The 17354-nt window shown below is 37.7% G+C and overlaps 1 protein-coding gene across 1 annotated transcript; it reads left to right on the top strand.

The window, feature by feature from the left end:
* Nucleotides 1–1539: 1539 nt before the first annotated feature.
* On the top strand, nt 1540–17113 carry EXOC1L (exocyst complex component 1 like). The gene is made up of 3 exons (XM_021701712.1): nt 1540–1660; nt 10317–10447; nt 16847–17113. The coding sequence occupies exons 1-3, from the start codon at nt 1540–1542 to the stop codon at nt 17111–17113; spliced, it is 519 nt and encodes a 172-aa protein (XP_021557387.1).
* The last annotated feature ends 241 nt before the right edge of the window (nt 17114–17354 follow it).

The raw sequence follows: 17354 nt of genomic DNA, 5'->3' as shown, positions 1-17354 counted from the left end.
GCTGAACAACAACAGCCTAAGGACAAATAGCTAACAGCTGAGAATTGAAAGAATCAAAGCACTTGGGACCCTCATCTATGAGCCCTGAGCTAATCTTGAAACTGCCTACTTGCAGACCTTTTATAATGAGAGATTGTTTGAAGTCTTTCCTACCTACAATTTTATGTCATGTGTTCTGTTACTTGCAGCTGAGTGCACCCTGAATGGTCACTGGTTTATTTCTTTATTTTCCCTCTACCCCTCTAAGCTCTACAGGAGCAAGGAATTGACCTATTTTTTTTTTTTTTTCATTGCGTGTTCCCAGTTCCTAGAACAGAGCCTGGCACAAAATCAGCTTGAGAAATAGTTGTTGAATGAATGAATGCCCAAAAATCTTCACTGGCTCTCTAATTCTGCAGAATAAAGTCCAAAGGATTAATCTGGCATTCAAGGCCCTTCCTGATCTAGCCCCAATCCATCTTTCCAGCCTTATCTTTTACTTTCACACATGCTACCACTCAGGAAAACTGACTACTTCCTGTCCTCCCAAACATCCACTGAGCTTTCTGATGCAGGGCTTTGGCTCACAGAGTTTGTCTGTGGAATAGGCTCCTTCCCCTCCTCCACTTTGACACTTTTCATTAGTTCTTCAAGCTCCAGATAGATCTCCTATTAGCACTTCCTCTGATACTTTTCAGGTACAAATATCTTTTCTATGTTCCCTTTTCTTTTGTGCCATTTATCACTTTTAAACATTCATGCTAATTATTACAGTGTACTCATCTCTATCAGATTATAAACTCCTTGGGGATAGAAAATTCACCCTCCCAAGAAACAAACAGAAAGCTTTGCTCCAGTGGATACCTAGTACATTTTTCTTTGTGAGTGGGAGCATAAACAACATCAAAGTGAGCCCATTTAAACAATAATTCGGACCCAGGAATTGGTGCTGACTTTCATTGAAGCAGAGGTCTGATGAATTGCAGGAGGGGAAAGAAGGAGGGCAAGAGACTTGTTGGAAGTGTCAGGAGCTAGCACTGACGCTTTGTCTCCTGCCGATGATAGCAAAGTTCTTAACGGAAGATGATCCCAGTCAATAGAGCCAGACGTCTGATTTATATAATGGAGTCAAGCAGAAGCAGTGGTCTTCCTCCGCAGAGCGACGGAAAGGGACAAAAGGCTACTAGACTAGAATAACCGAGGGACTCCACAAGTAGAGCTGCCGGTGTTCAGAAATGTGTTCCCCATCAGCAAACCACAGGAGAGCTCCCGAGAGCAGCCTCCTTGAGCCTGGATGCTGAGGAGTGACGGTGGGGCGAGTGTCGCTGCTGGATTTTGGCCGCCGCCGCAGCTGCCACGGGGCACGCTGCGCAGTGAGGGGTCTGACCGCGCACCGACCGCTCTCGGCTCTCCGCTCTCCGGAGCCTGGGTCTGGCTGGGAATGAGAAGTTAAAGAGAGCCAGGGCTGGGAGGCGCAAACCCCAACAAGAAATCTAGGGAGCGAAGGGAGAGCGACGGTGATCTTGAGCCAGGACATCAGGCCAAGTGGACCTGGAGGAAATGTCATCATTGGTAAAGGAGGACTTGGAGAAGAAACTGTTTAAGCCGCTCTCGCAGAATCTGTACGAGTTTATTGAGATCGAGTTCTCGGTCCAGGACAGGTATTACCTCTGTGTGTCAGGTAATCTGTTCTTTCTGTTATGACTTCAAAATGTAAATAACTCCAAGAGGCATGGGTGGTGGAAGGACATGTTTGTATTTTCCAAAATAATAACAGCACGTGTATCTTCTCGTGATAGAGCTTAACTATGCCAAGTTTAGGAATTCAGATTCCACAGGATTTTATTTTCAGTGCTAAAATGGAAGACAAAAATAATATCATAGTAAGAATATCTTGGTTGGCTGTTCAGAATGAAACCGGGTATGTATTTTCCTGCTTTGATTATTTTGTCTCCAATCTTTTATTTAACTCACTTGCATGGTATACAATCTTTATGTGTAAGAGCTTATTTTTAAAAATTCAACAGAGAGCTTTCTTTATATTTTTAAATACACTAGAGAATTGAGTTATACAGCTCTATTTCCAACCAGCCTGGACAACTAGGAGATTCTCCTTTTTCATGCTAGGAAGGAAAAAAAGACCTTAGATTTTCTTCTAAGGGCTTATTTAGACTTCCTGGTGGTTTATTTTGAAAAGAGAAATGATCTTCTAAAAATTCTTTCTCTTCTAGGAAGTATGCTCACAGAAACAATACTTTAATCATAGAAATTAGTTCATGAAGATGGAACTTTAACGATAAGGGGCTGCTCTCTAAACTACTTAACTAAAATACAGATTTTTCCCTCATGTTCTTAAAATTCACAAAAATTGTCCATACATGGGAATAGGCTTTTGTGCTTAATTATGATTTGCCTAACCTGCCATGTTTGTGAATTTAGACAGAAATGTTTGTGCCATTATTGAATTTAATATATAGCATTCCCTTTTCCCAATCCATGCCTTTTGCTACTTCTTAGGGGCTTAGGAGGAAAGAGCTCAGAAACTCTAAGTGTTCATTGTGGACTTTCTTTTTTAAGGCACACACCTCAACATTTTCAGAAAACAACTCCTGATAATTGCCTCAGAAGGAATCTCTAAAGTTGTCAAGTTGGAGTACTATAAGGGAAGTAGAACAGCCTTAAATAAAGTGCTCAGAATTTTTTAAAATTCTATCATTCCTAATAAGAACAATGTTTACTCAATAGTAAGCATACTAATATTTATCTAACACTTTACCTAGCATATGTTGCTGTATATAAATACAAAGTATGAGGACTTGGCATATCAGCAAGGTAAAAAACTTAATTGGCCAGGAAAAAGAAAGAAATCAAATTATGGGAAAATGTCAAATGAAATAATTTGAGAAACTATATTGTATCCTAACCACGAAATCACTGTATGTTTAAGTATTTTGACTTAATATATTAGAGAAGATGTTTATTCCATCATTAATATTTAATCATTTTATTCCTCTCATGATCCTCTTTATAAAGTTAATTACTCATCATGTAACATTAGTAAACAAGTATTTTTAAGGAAAACTTATAAAAATAAAATAATCTGAACAATGTATATATCTAACTTACCAAATATATTTTAATTCCTTTCTCCAATCATATAAATAACTAAACTTGTCCTATCTGGTATGAAAAAAAAAAAGTCCCCTGGAATTAAACTTTTGGAAATGGATAATGTCTTTTTTCTGCTGTCCTTGAGTTCTAAGAAAGATACTGTGGGCTGGGGTTACCTGCTGTCTTTTTTCATAAATGACCTGAATCCTTTTAACAATGATCAGAAGGTCAAGGGGTTAACATTCTTAATATGTGTGAAGGCAACCTCTTCAGGGTTCAATTTTCTCATCTGGAAAATGACAAGAGTAGGTGATCACTTTCATTAGTAAAATTCAATGATTCTCTTCTGTAAGAAGGAAGGAAGGAAAAAAAAAAAAGGTCCTCTCAGATGTGAAGAGAAAGCAAGATTGTGTTATTTCAGATAAAAGTTAACATTATAAGTCATATTTATTCCTAATTTTTCATACTCTTCTCTGTATCACAGCCATCAAATGGAGAGCACTTTCCTTAAATGTAACATCTCTTTATGACCCTTTCAAATACATTTAGGCAGAGTGGTAATTTAAAATGAAGTCAGTGTGATGATTCATAGTCTTTAATCTTTGATCATGCTTTACTCAGAAGATTTCTATTGATATGAATCAAACAGGTCATATCACAATTATTGAGGCAGGTAACTCCAAATTTTGAATGTTGGCGACCTTCACAGAGTAGAGACTGATGATTATAATTTTCTCTTTATTTCCTACAATCTAGCAGTTCTAAATTTGTAAGAATTGAAAGGCTAGACTAGCTGAATTCCATCAGGCACTTTTCAAACTAAAGAAGGTATGTTTAGATAAGTTAAATTTTCTACTTATCTGATCAGAATCTGTCTTTTGTAGGGGTCTCACAACCAGATGATTCTGATTTACTGTTATCTTAATATTTTACCTGATTGATGTCAAAAATCAGATGTCATAAACCCAATCTCCCTCTCTGTATTTTGCTAGGATTTACACTGCGGATTTCCTGGCACCTCAGTCTCCTCCCAACTCAGGGTTTGCATGGTCATTTCTCCTTGGGATTAGCTTCCCCTAGCCTAGAATATCATTATCCCTGTCAGTTAAAAGCAGCATCTTCTTATAGAGGATAGAGGAGCCCTATTTTATGCAGTCACTAGAAAGGGATAAGTCACTGTGCAATGATGAGTGCAAATGAATTAAAGGAATTCTGAAGGACTTGAAATAGTATATCCAGCATTTGCCATAATTGAATGGGAAGTAGCAGGGCATGGTAGAATGGACCCTGGGATGCTCGCAATCAGGTCTGGTATAAAACGTGACTCTACTTTGTCCACCTGCCGGCTGTGAAATTTGGGACAAGATAATTAACCTCTCTGGCCTCAGTGTTGGCATCTCTGAAATGGAAATAATAACACCTACATATGCACATAGTGCTCTCCTGTTAAATCCTACCTAGGGAAAAAAAAAAAACATGATAAATTATGTTCCAAAGAAATAAAATAAAAGATAGGGTTATATTTTTTAAATGTATAGAAAAATATATTTACTGTAAAAATATGCTGAAATATATTTGTATAATCATATATACCTTAAATATTCATAATAAAAATAAAATAGACACTAAACATATATATTATATTTAATATATAATGAAAATTGAGATATTATATTGTATATTTTACAAATATAAATTATATACATATTCAGATACAGAGTATTTTAAGTATTCTCATATATTTAGAAAAACATTCTTCATTCATAAATATTAATTTTAAAATAAATGGAATTGTCTAGAATTATGAAAACTGTGTGTATAAATTATCCATACATACTACATTTTAATGTCAGAACAGAACTTCTCTGTGAACCAGGAATCTAACCATTTTGTCAAACCATTTACAGTAAGACTGGTAATAATAAGTTAAATAAGAATAAGAATAAATTAACAAGAAAAAGAAACAAAATATTAGAGACCAGGTGCCTTATAAACAATAAATATTTATTTCTCACAGTTTGGGAAACTGGGAAGTCCCAGATCATGGCACCAGTAGATTCAGTGTCTGGTGAGGACCACTTCCTCAGAGACCACCATCTTCCTGTAACCTTACATGGTGGAAAGGGCAAGAGATTTCTCTGGAGTCTTTACATAAGGGGACTAATGCCACATCACCTCCCAGTGTGCCCACCTCCTAATACCGTCACTGTGGGGGTTAGGATTTCAAAAATGAATTTTGGGGGGGGGGAACACAAACATTCAATCTATAGTGCTCAGTATAGCCCCAAAATTGATTTTATAAAAATATTTCTAGAAAAAAATATGATTTGAAAGTTGTTTTTTTAATGAAATCAATACTAGCATTCTCAACGACCCCAAGACATCACCCATACATTGAAACATTTTCACTGAGGCTTCCTATCTTTGATATCTCATGGTGATTTTTTCATATTATTTCATTTCAGTGATGAAAACAATTATGTAATACTAGGATTGTAAAATAGCAGTCATTTGTTTATTTAAAGCATTTCTGTGTAGCTCATTTGTGAGCTATTGTTTTTCCTCTATTCTGCAAAATTATATTGGTTCAATTAGCCAACCTTCTTTCCATTTAGTCTTATGAATTATAGTGACTGTTTTACCATGATAACAGAGGCAGTTATTAATGAGTGTTTCTTTTGAAATTCAAAGTGAAAATAAATGGTTGGTGTGAAGTTAAGATTGTAATTCTGAAAATGCTAACGAAACCGTTAATACTGGAGCAGGTTACTTTGAAATTCCCTGAGTCTGTGGATTACTCACTGAATCAGCATTATATGACGGTGCCTCTGATGTTACTGAAACCAACTCTCTAACACTTTGACTATATAAACACATTTCTGTTTTAAGACAATGTGATAAGTTTCCACTTTGCCGCTGCATTAATGTGGATACGGCCATTTAATTTCAGCTGGCAGCACAGGGCAAGCATGGAAATTAGGGATTGGGTCCACTCCAGCGTGAGTAGACTTCTTTGACTCTTGGCCAAAGACAATTCGTGGAGCCTCCTTGACTCCAGAGGAGGCTCCTTTTGCCAAATTAAAGAGTCTGCACTGTCTCTGTGCTGAATCATTGTATCAAAAGGTTGGCTTTTAAAGTGTGCTTGTTTCCTTAGTTTGGTGGTCCTGGGACAGTAGTCATTAATGTAAGAAAACTTGATAACTGGTAGGTTCTACCTTCTTAACATCTCTTTCCATCCTTTATAGAACTGCTCAAGAAAACTTCCTAGAATTTAAAGCTTAGCCTATTAGTTAAAATCCTTCAGCGACACCCCTCCTCCCAAGGGACCCCTCCACACACACATAGCTTTTAGGATCGCATTTGAACTCCTTAGCCTAGCATTCTAGACCCTTCAGGAACCACCTCCTGCCTTACCTGGTTCCTACTACCTATCCACCCTCACACTTCATGCCAACAATACCTAATACCTGTCATGACTCAAAAGGGTCAAGTACTTCATGCTTTTGTACACATGCTGCTCCAGAACTCCTTCTACTACTTTCTTTATTCTGCGAACTCTTACTTCCCTTTACAACTCAGATTACCCGCTTCAAGAAGTTCTCCCTGACCCCACCTTCTCCATTTTCCTATATTACCCTGTCTGTGCCTCCCTCATTCCCAGCACTGTGATCATGTGTGTTCTTTCTGAGCCCCTGCTCCCCGTAATCTCAGGGAGAGCAGGAATGGTGCCTTATGGGAATTCATTGTTTTCATGCCTAGCATAGGGCTTTGTACAAAAGGGGAACTCAAATATTTATCAAAATAATGAAATGAATCCGTGGGCCTATAGGCAATCAGCTAACTATCATAACATGTAGATGAGGCAGTGGAATTTGCTTCACATTACATTTTCATATAGTATCCAGTTATTTGTCCCCAAACCCATCCTCTCCCACACCCTAAGTAGCGAGTGAGACAGCGAGCCGGAACTAGAACACTGTCCTTTGGTTCTGAGGTAGAGCCTTCGTCTGAACAGACACAGCTGCCTCGTGGTGGAAGGAACTGTCTCCAAGATCTTGTCCTTATTAAGTCTGACAGAATCAACTTGGCCTCCACGTCAACACGCCATCCTAATGGCTTCCTTTCTAATCCTTTCCTCTTCCCAAAGCTAACATCTAGACCAGTAGAAATGGAGAAATATACATAGGCAAAAACCCACCAATTTTTGGAGGCTCACAGACTCTGAGCCAGTTTGCTGATACTGAATTAAGATCTTCTGTTCTGGGTCTTCTCAAGGACATGCTTTTCAATCACTCCCTTCATCCCCCAGAATACACGATCCCTCCTCTTCCAAACTCGTGGAATGTGTGATCTAAATCATAGCCTTTAATCTCCTCCTGTTTCTTTTTCTAATCCTACCTAACCTGGGAACTGGCACACAGTATGACTCAATATTAGCTAGTGCATGGAGGAGTCCTCTGCAAGTTGTCTTCTGCCCTCACCATTCCAGAGAAACTGCCCTCGGCAAAGAAATCAATGATATTCCCCAAGTCAGATTCAGTGCCAGGTCTGAACTCTGCTTTACCCAACAAAGTGACCTCACGGGATGATCTCCAATTTTTTAAAATCCTCCGTCCTTTTGATTTCTATAGCATTGCCTTGTTGGGCTTGTCTCTTCCTGCGGCACCTTCTCAGACCTCTCTGCTGACACCTTTATCTTCTCTGCTCTGTCTCACCTCTTTCCTCTGCTCTTTTCCCTATAAACTTGGTCTTGGAAACCTGTCCACACAGAAAAATCCCAAGCCCATATTTCCATTCCTAAACTATAAGCTTCCATCTCCTTCTTTTCTGAGATCGTTTATGGACACCTTGTCTGAATGTCAAAATCTAAACTCATTATTCTGCCCAATCAGCTCACTGTCCGGACTTTCCTGTTTGGGTTTCCATCCAGTGTTGTCAATGCCTCATTTGAAATCTTACTTAGATTTGCCACAACTATTCTATTGCCCACATTCTGTGCCTAGATTACAACAACAGCCTCTTAAAACAAACAAAATAAACTACTTTACCACTTACTGCAAACCAGGCACTATCCTACCTCATCTATATATTTTATCTTTAATCTTTACACCCTATGAGTTTGTCCAATTCTGATGTGCACTTTACAACTTGAGCGAATGGAGATTTAATCTCTCTGAACATGAAGTAGTTTACTCAGACCACACTGTAAGAAGTGGTGTCATGATTTGAATCCAAACTGTCTAACGCCAGAGCCCACTAAGCCTCACTGCCTTTTCCAGGGATCTCCAGTCCTTCTTTGTTTTCTTCTCCAGTGTATCTTGTGCATCACTGCTCCCAGAAAAATACTCCTTTAACAGGGCACCACTGTACTAGCCTCCGGTTCAAGGAGGAAAGAGACTTATTGAATATGTATAACTGTATGAGCTTTCACTGAACACCTGACAGAGAGCCCTCTTCTTAGATTTGTGAACCTGCTCAGACTCCCTCCGCTAGAGGATTGAAGTCACTGAGCAACTCTAAAGTTTGACTGGTTGCCTTAATTTCAGTCTCACTTGCACCTTCAGAGAATAATTACTCCCTTCACCAGCCCCAATTCTGGAGCCCTCACTGCCCAGGCCAGAATCCCATCCCTTCCACCAGAAGGAGGATTCGGGTATCACAGGTCCTCAGTGGTCTCTGTCCCTTTTCAAATCCAGAGGTTTTCAAAACATTTTCACAATCTTCTCAACCTAGTTAATCCTATTGCCCACCGTATCCTATCACCAACCAATCTACACAGTCCACTTGTTCTAATTCTATTGGTGAGGTTCAGCTTCTATTGTCATCCATTTCCTCATGCTGTCCTTCACCTAGAGGTGCTTTCAGTATCATCCCTGCCTTCCCAAACAGGACTATTATAAATCTGTCTCAAATTCTATTTCTCCCATAATTCCTTCCTTAACTATTCCAATCCTCTCCGTCCTCAGAAATCCTGTTGAACATATAGTCTGCTGCACATTGCTTATCTAGCATTATGATTGTATCTTAATGTATTATTGCTTTATATCTTCTTAACCAAGAGGACATGCCAAAGGGCACTTTCCAGAACCAAAAGAAAGTTCCTCAAAGACAAATTCCAGTTTCACTCTTAGAGGACAGAACCAGTTTGCAACTCTCTAAGTGACATCATCCATCTTGAAAGAAGCTTTCAGAAATTCAATTCCTACTGCAACCTCTTTATAATATACCTACATACCATTGTATAATATACCTATATACCATTATGTACCATCACTATATATTTTGTGTGACTCATGTGTGTTAGCAACAAAACCATAGATTCTAGAGGGCATGGACTATGTCTCATACTTGTATCCCCTCTGGCATCTGTAATAGCTCTATCAGGTAAATAGCAGATACTCAGTAAATATACCTTTATTAATTCATTGATAATTTTCAATCCAAGAGCTCCAACATCAAATGTTGATTCCTCTGTCATGTTCATCTGAGACCAAAGATTTTAAGTCCAGGAAATTATTTCCCTCATTTTGTTCACATCAAATAAGCAATGATTTTTCCCATGCCTTTCAAGTATAGTACTAAAGCTTTTTGTCTTGATGGAACATTTTGAATGCTAAAATTTGGAAACATGCTAAAGAAGATTAAAAATCTCAAACAATACCAAACAGGTCAACAGTAGCTGCGATGCAAGCACTTCTACATAAAAAATCTCACAGTGACTTTAAAAGAAAGCATGCAGAGTAGTATTCATATGGTCACTCTTCAACACTGTGTTGCTGTGTGAGCAGAACTGTTTGCTTTCCTGAACTCACTTTCTATATTGTCATAAATTAAAATTCCAATTTGTTCTGGTAAATACTTTGGCACTGACTGTATGCTAATGCTAAGCCTCTTATTTCCTGTCATGAGTCGAACGCCATTCTCCACCACAAAGCTCATAGCTGAAAGCCCATAGCTCAGTGCACCATCCGACAGACATTACCAGGGCAGTATGTAACCACAGTTGTAGCAAAAAGTAAGTTAACATATGGAGCAAATTAGGGGGCATTGTCATGAAGGTTCAGATACATCAGGATTCATCATTGGGGTACAGATACAATGAAGGCTCAAACTCATTCTATGAAAAGGAGATACATAAATACTGAAAGGTATAAAAAGTATAACTTGATGAATAATTTATTACGTTCTAAGAGTTTATGAAAACTAAATGTTTTTCTGCCCTCCAGTGACCAAAAATGAAGAAGTAAAAATAATCATGGTGAAACACTACAGAATAGGTTTAGATGAAAAATACGAAGTGACAAAAAAGTGGTCTTTGAACGATCTGCAGATGATTGATGGAAAAGAAGCAGATACTGTAAGTGTTACGTTTTGCAAGGGAGATGTGGGATCAATATGCTAGAAATCTTTGTGTTCAATATCCTACTTCATATTATTTTTGGCATATACTAAGTGTTAAGATGACGTATTGTTCTTAAGTGCTATGGGTTTTTTCTGCTGGGATAATCCACGGGGTTTTTGTTCCATTTTTCTGAGTTGGAGTTTGAATTTTTGTCCATTAAATTTAAAAGCATCTTTCCCAAGGGATTCTTAACAGGTTAAACACGATCTGCCAGTCAATCCTAAAACTTTATATGATGCTTCCACCACCGCCCTCTCCCCACCCCAAGTTCCTCCATTAAATTTTGGGGATTCCTTCCTCATCTTCTTCAAACTACTGTTAGTTAGCCACTTGATCCTCCAGAAAAACCAATTAACTCCTGGAAATCCTACAACCTTAGAGTTGAAAGGTGGGGAGAGGGTGTATATGCCAATCTCTCCACATAACCTCTTGACAAGTGGTTTTCTCAGTTTTCCCTTGAACTTGTCCATTGATGGGGAACTCATTGTCATGTGAGGAAGTCCATTCAATTTCTGAATTGCCATACTTTATTTTTAAATTTTCTGCTATGTTTAACCAAAAATCTGCTTCACTCTAACATCCACCCATCAATCCTGGTTTTACCATTTGGAGCAACTTAGAAAAACTCCAATCCTCCTTTCACATAGCAGCCTTTCTAATATTTGAAGATGATTATAATGTTCCCTCAAGTTCTCTATTTTCTAGGTTAAATGTAACCATTTCATTCTTTAAATAACTTTCACATGAAGATCAAATCAGATCATATGATGGGACAATACAAATGTTAAGAGGTAGTAGCATTGTTGTGGTTTCTTTCTCATGACATTGCCTCAACACCCTCACTACCCTGTTTTCTCTCCCCTGGAATGCTCCAGCTTTTCCAGAATTAAATACAATAATTTAGAATTAGTGTGACTAGTTTGTATTTCCTTCGATCTGAATTCTTTATTTCTCTTAAACACTTACCTGAAACCTCAGGTCTTTTGTGCCTGAATTACCATTTAACCTGATCTGCCATTACTTACATAGCATAAAATTTAAATTAGGGCTCTTGGTGATTTGGCTCCTTTATTTCTGGTCGTTCCCCCTTAAACTGTATACATCCACAGTGCTTAACTACTGACTCTTGAGGTTTAAAATGCCCAGTCACCTCCATCTCTCACCCCATTCCCAGATTCCCTATTGGGTAAAGTCCTACTAGTGTTTCCCTTCCCCAAAACCCCCATTGCATTGTGGATGTAAGTTACAGACATAATTCCAGAAACTGCAATTGTTGGCTTACTCTGTCTCTCCTCTGGATAGAAACCTCCTAAAAAACTGAGACCATGACTTTTGATCTCTTATCGTAGCCTTCTGCCTTACAGATATTAAGCATTCAATAGGTATTTGTGTTTTTGTTGGATCAATTAGAATTTAAGCTTATTTATTCTTTTTTTTATTATTATGTTCGATTTGCCAACATATAGTGCATCATTAGTTTTCGATGTAGTGTTCAATGATTCATTAGTTGCAGATAACATCCAGTGCTCATCACCACACGTGCCCTCCTTAATGCCCATCACCCAGTTACCCATCCTCACCCCCCTCCCTTCTGTAACCCTCAGTTTGGTTTCTGGAGTCCAAAGTCTCTCATGGTTTGTCTCCCTCTCTGATGTCTTCCCATTCAGTTTTCCCTCCCCTCCCCTGTGGTCCTCTGCTCTATTCCTTATGTTCCACGTATAAGTGAAACCATATGATAATTGTCTTTCTCTGTTTGACTTATTTCACTTAGCATAATCCCCTCCAGTTCCCATCCATGTCGATGCATTTATTCTTTATCTTAGTGAATACCGTATTCTTAGTTTAGCTTATTATTCCCACCTATCAAATCTTTTTTTAAAAGATTTTATTTATTTGACTGAGAGAGACACAGCAAGAGAGGGAACACAAGCAGGGGGAGTGGGAGAGGGAGAAGCAGGCTTCCCATGGAGCAGGAGCCTGATGCGGGGCTCTATCCCAGGACCCTGGGATCATGACCTGAGCCGAAGGCAGACGCTTAACGACTGAGCCACCCAGGCGTCCCTATCAAATCTTTTAATACTTGATTTTTTAATATTCACTGTGGTATGATGCAGATTTAATGAGCACAACATGTAGGACTTGATTCAAGTCAATAATAAAAATGATGAAACAAGCAGAGCTAAGCGCCATCTGGGTAACCTCTAGGTAATTGATTGGTTACTATTCCCACCACTTGTAATACCGATCCCTGCTACTATCTCACACTTAGTAAATTCTTATCAGATGCCAGGAACCACATGAAGCTCTTTTCATATATATTTCACATAATCATCACAAACCTTATAGAATTAGATTCTGTTATTACTTCCAATTTACAAATGAGGAAAACGAAACTTGAAGAGATTAATTGACTTGCCCAAGGTTACAAAGCTATTCAGTGGTGGAACTACACTTTGCCCAGAAACCTTCTTTGGACTGCTTGTTTAACATCTCTACAAATTCATATATTCATTCACTCATTCATTCAAAATTTGTGGTATACCAGGTTCTACTAGGCTCTTAAGATATGGTGGTGAAATAGACATAAGCATTTAATCCTACCTGACTTACTTATTTACTTAATTATCTAGTCTGAATACATGAATTTTGCCCTTGTGGTCTTTACTGAAATCAATATATACTATCTGCTATTATCTTGACATTACCTAGGAATCAATCCTATTTTAAAAATTTGGTATGTTTGGCATGACTTCTTGGTGAAAGCATGCTGGATTTTGTTGCTTTTTTTTCCTGAGTACTCACATAGCATTTTTCTGATAATATATTCAACCTAAATGTTCAACACTTAGGAAATAGTTATTATTGCATATCAATATGGTGGAATGTTACATGTCATTAAAAATCGTGTTTCCAGAAGAATGACTCAGAACTCAATTGTTCACTACTTAATAAGTTTTTTAAAAGTCAGCCAAATACAAAATTTTTCTACTGTTATCTCATCTTGCATATTTAGAATATTTCATATTATTGAAAACTGAAATCTGAACCTTAAATTCAAATACAAAAAATACATATAGGTATATGTATTTATGCATGTATATCTATATATGAAAGAAAGCAGTATTTTAACAATAATTATCTCTGTGTGATAGGATTACATATTTTTAAATTATTATTTCTTCTTTATACTTCTATGTAATTGTCAAAATTTCTTTTTTTTTTTTAAGATTTTATTTATTTATTCATGAGAGACAGAGAGAGAGAGACAGAGGCAGAGGGAGAAGCAGGCTCCCAAGGAGCAGGGAGCCCGATGCAGGACTCGATCCCAGGACTCTGGGATCATGACCTGAGCCGAAGGCAGACGCTTAACCATCTGAGCCACCCAGGCGCCCCCGTAATTGTCAAAATACTATACTGCATTGAATTTTATCAGAAATCAATCTCAAGGTGCTCCTGGGTGGCTCAGTTGGTTAAACGTCTGACTCTTGATTTCAGCTCAGGTCATGATCTCGGGGTGTGAGATCAAGCCCTGTGTCAGGCTCTGCACTGATTGTGGACCTGCTTAAGATTCTTCTCTCCCTCTCCTTCTGCCTCTCTCCACCCCCCACTTGTGCACTTTCTTTCACTAACACTCTCTCTCTCTAAAAAGGAAAAAAAAAATCTTACTGTGCTGTTTAATAAATAAAAGAAATATTTTTTTAAAAAAAGAAGTCAGTGTCAAGTTCACCAATCTAGTTCCAGGAATTAACCATCCCTGCCTCTTTTTTGGCCCATTTTTCTTTTCTTATTTTTCTCTCAAGTTCTCAAATATTACTGATGTCCATAATGATTTCCTACAAGTTTGGTCAGTGCCTGGGGTTGTATTCAGCAAGCCTGTCAACTTAGATTCCCTGGAAGCAGCTCACTGTGCTCTATTTTCTCCTCACCTTCCTGGCCTTAATTCCATCCCAACCTTGTTGATTCTTCCCTTTCCTGTTGAAGATCATCATCTTTTATAGTGATCTAGGTACAAAAGAGAAATTGAGTATTTCTAATTTTCTCATCACTTTAGGACCCAAAAATACTAAACTGCCAGAAAAAAAAAAACCCTATAATATCCAAAGAGCAGTTCTTTTAAAGATTTATTTTCTGTGGATGAAACGAAAATATCCCAGTTGTTCTGGGAATTTCTATGTCTCCTCTCTCTTGGAATTGAATCCTCAGAAGTCAGCATCTATTATATTTTTCTCAATAGCAACAATACGGTTTAAAATAGAACAATTCCAAGCCAGAGAGTTGTCAACTTTAAAATGGAATGGAATTAAAACTGAAGTCAATCTATAAAGCAGAAATCAAAAGGATTTGGAGAGTGATGTGGTTGGTATATCAGGAGGGCAGATGGTGTAGCAAAACATCAGGCTGAGTTGATTGAGATCTTTGTTCTTGTCCCGGCTCTGCCAACAACTACGTGTGTGACCAGGGCTCTCCCTCTCTGGAAACTATTATCCCAGACATAAACAAGAGGTCACTGAGTGATCCATGAGACCCCCTTCTAGCTCTAGGATTCTATGGAAAGAAAGAATGAGAGAAGGGAGGGGGAGAGAAAGAAGAGGAAGGAAGCACTTGTATTCTATGTGCATGCCTGCTCAGGCGTCAATTATTAGGCTAAAGTAGAAAAATAATCCTCTGTGAGTATCTCAAAGGCATAACGGATATTATCTACAGGATAAGGAGCCAATGTTTTAGTGAGAAAACTATATAAAGAGCATGATTAGTATATGGTGATGGAATGGGTGTGATTTCCTTTTATTGAGATTTCCTGCAGAAGTGTCTTTCAAGCTGCAATTATGACAGCCAGGAAAAATTTTGCAAGGTGTGGCTCAAGGGAACACTGCATTTAAAATCACATCATTTTTGAATCATGGAACACTACATCAAAAACTAATGATGTAATGTATGGTGATGATAAAATAAAATAATGATAAAACATGATAAAAACATGATAAAACATGATAAAATAAAATAAATAAAAATAAATAAAAATAAATCACATCACTTTTGTACATTCTTGTTTGAAAGCATTGTTGTTGGTTTTTTTTAATTTACTGGCATGAAGCAAGGCAGTATTCACACCAATATCACAATCTTTGGGGGCAGATTCGGGGAAAAAGAGCTATTATTCATTAAACGCTACCCTTGCAGTTTTTTAAATTAATCTCATGTAAATTTCATAGCAACCATATCTAAAATGAAGAGAAGAGTGAAGGTCAAATCAGGTAAGTATTTTGCCCATGGTTACCTCAGAGATTCAAAATGGTTATATAACTTCAAAACTCATGTTCTTTTTCCTGCATCCTGCAAGAAGTTTCCTATTTAAAAGAGAAATTGCAAATGCATAGCTGTTTCTTTATAATGTTTACACACTACCTGGTAACAAATTATTAATAGTCTGGTTTGGTCTCTCTCCACCTCTTTGTCATTTAGGGCAACATTTACCTCCACCTCTCTTTTTATAGGACTACTTCTGATCAGTTCAACACACATTTGTTGAGAACTTAGTAGTTGCCAGGGATAAGCACTAGGAACTCAGAGATAAATAATTCAAAACCTCTGCCCTCAAAAAGAGGGGTTAGACAGTTAATGAATGTGGAAGCATTTTGTAAACTGAAAAGCATTTCATAAATGCAAAGCATTGTTGTTACTGCTCTTAGTAACAGCAATTATTATTATTTTAATATATAGGACCTAGATGAGGTTTGATGTTTTTTCCTCCAAACACCTCTGCTAGAAATATAGCAACAGCCTAGAGCAATCAATAGAGGCAGTCTTAAGTAATTTGACAATTTCAGTCAAATGATTTAATGATCCCAGCTGTTAACTTCAAAGGTAATTCCTTGCTATTAACTTCAAAGTCAGCAAGCTGGTGATCTGTAGCATGCTAAATGCTAATCTTGCCATCTTGTATTTCCCCCTTCTACCATTGGAGTAGCACAAAGGATCAACCTCCTAATAAAGAAAAGGAGAAATCTTTTCTCCCCTCCAGAACGGGGGTTTATTTCTCTTTTTCCATCCCAACTTATCCTCTCAAACTCACTACTGTGGGAAAACTTGATAACTGTGCATCCTGAAACATGTTTTGTTTGAATAATTGAAAAATCACAGAGGCTTCCAAAATAATCTTCCATATTATTCTCTTTAGAAGCAATATGTTCAAAGCAGATAGCTTTGGAAAAGTTCATTTGTAGGTTTTAGAAATATGTTTGATACTGATACTTTACAATCAATAAGCATATGTAAGAGAATATGAGAGAATCCCCAGGAAATCTAGCTACTTTCCTGGCTACAAGCAAAATCATGTCTCTGTTTTTCTTCTAGGACAATCCATTTTTTGATCTGCATTTCAAGAAAGTGTACAGTTTGGAAGCATACAGTTGTGCTTCTAAATATGCCTTTGCTCGAACTGTAAATAAGCTGAATCATGCGTATCTTAAGAAGGATTTACAGATTGTGAACTTTGATTCTACTTACATTAATGATGATTCTATTTGGTCCTCCAACAACAAGGATTGCTTGGTTCTTATGAGAATATGCTTTTATGTTTTCAATCTAGTGTGCTTATCCCTGTGTCCCCTGCCACTCTGAAGATGTATATCATGTTCCTTCATCAGTGTTCTATGAAGATGGTTCCCTAGGTAAATACTGATAATCGTGATTTTGTTTCTCCCCTTCATCAGTGACTATGATTTATATGAAAATAAAGTGATTTGCAGTGAAATGTGTTTTAATGCAATCATTCAACATTTGGGACTTTGGCCTATGCATTGCTTGGTAACTTTAGAAGGAGCTGGATGGTTTTGCCTACATTTGTATTCTACCAAAAAGT

The sequence above is a fragment of the Neomonachus schauinslandi genome, chromosome 2, assembly GCF_002201575.2.
Source record: "Neomonachus schauinslandi chromosome 2, ASM220157v2, whole genome shotgun sequence".
In the NCBI taxonomy this organism is placed as follows: domain Eukaryota; kingdom Metazoa; phylum Chordata; class Mammalia; order Carnivora; family Phocidae; genus Neomonachus; species Neomonachus schauinslandi.
Note: the sequence above shows the minus strand (reverse complement) of the source record. Positions and strands in the feature narration are given on the sequence as shown.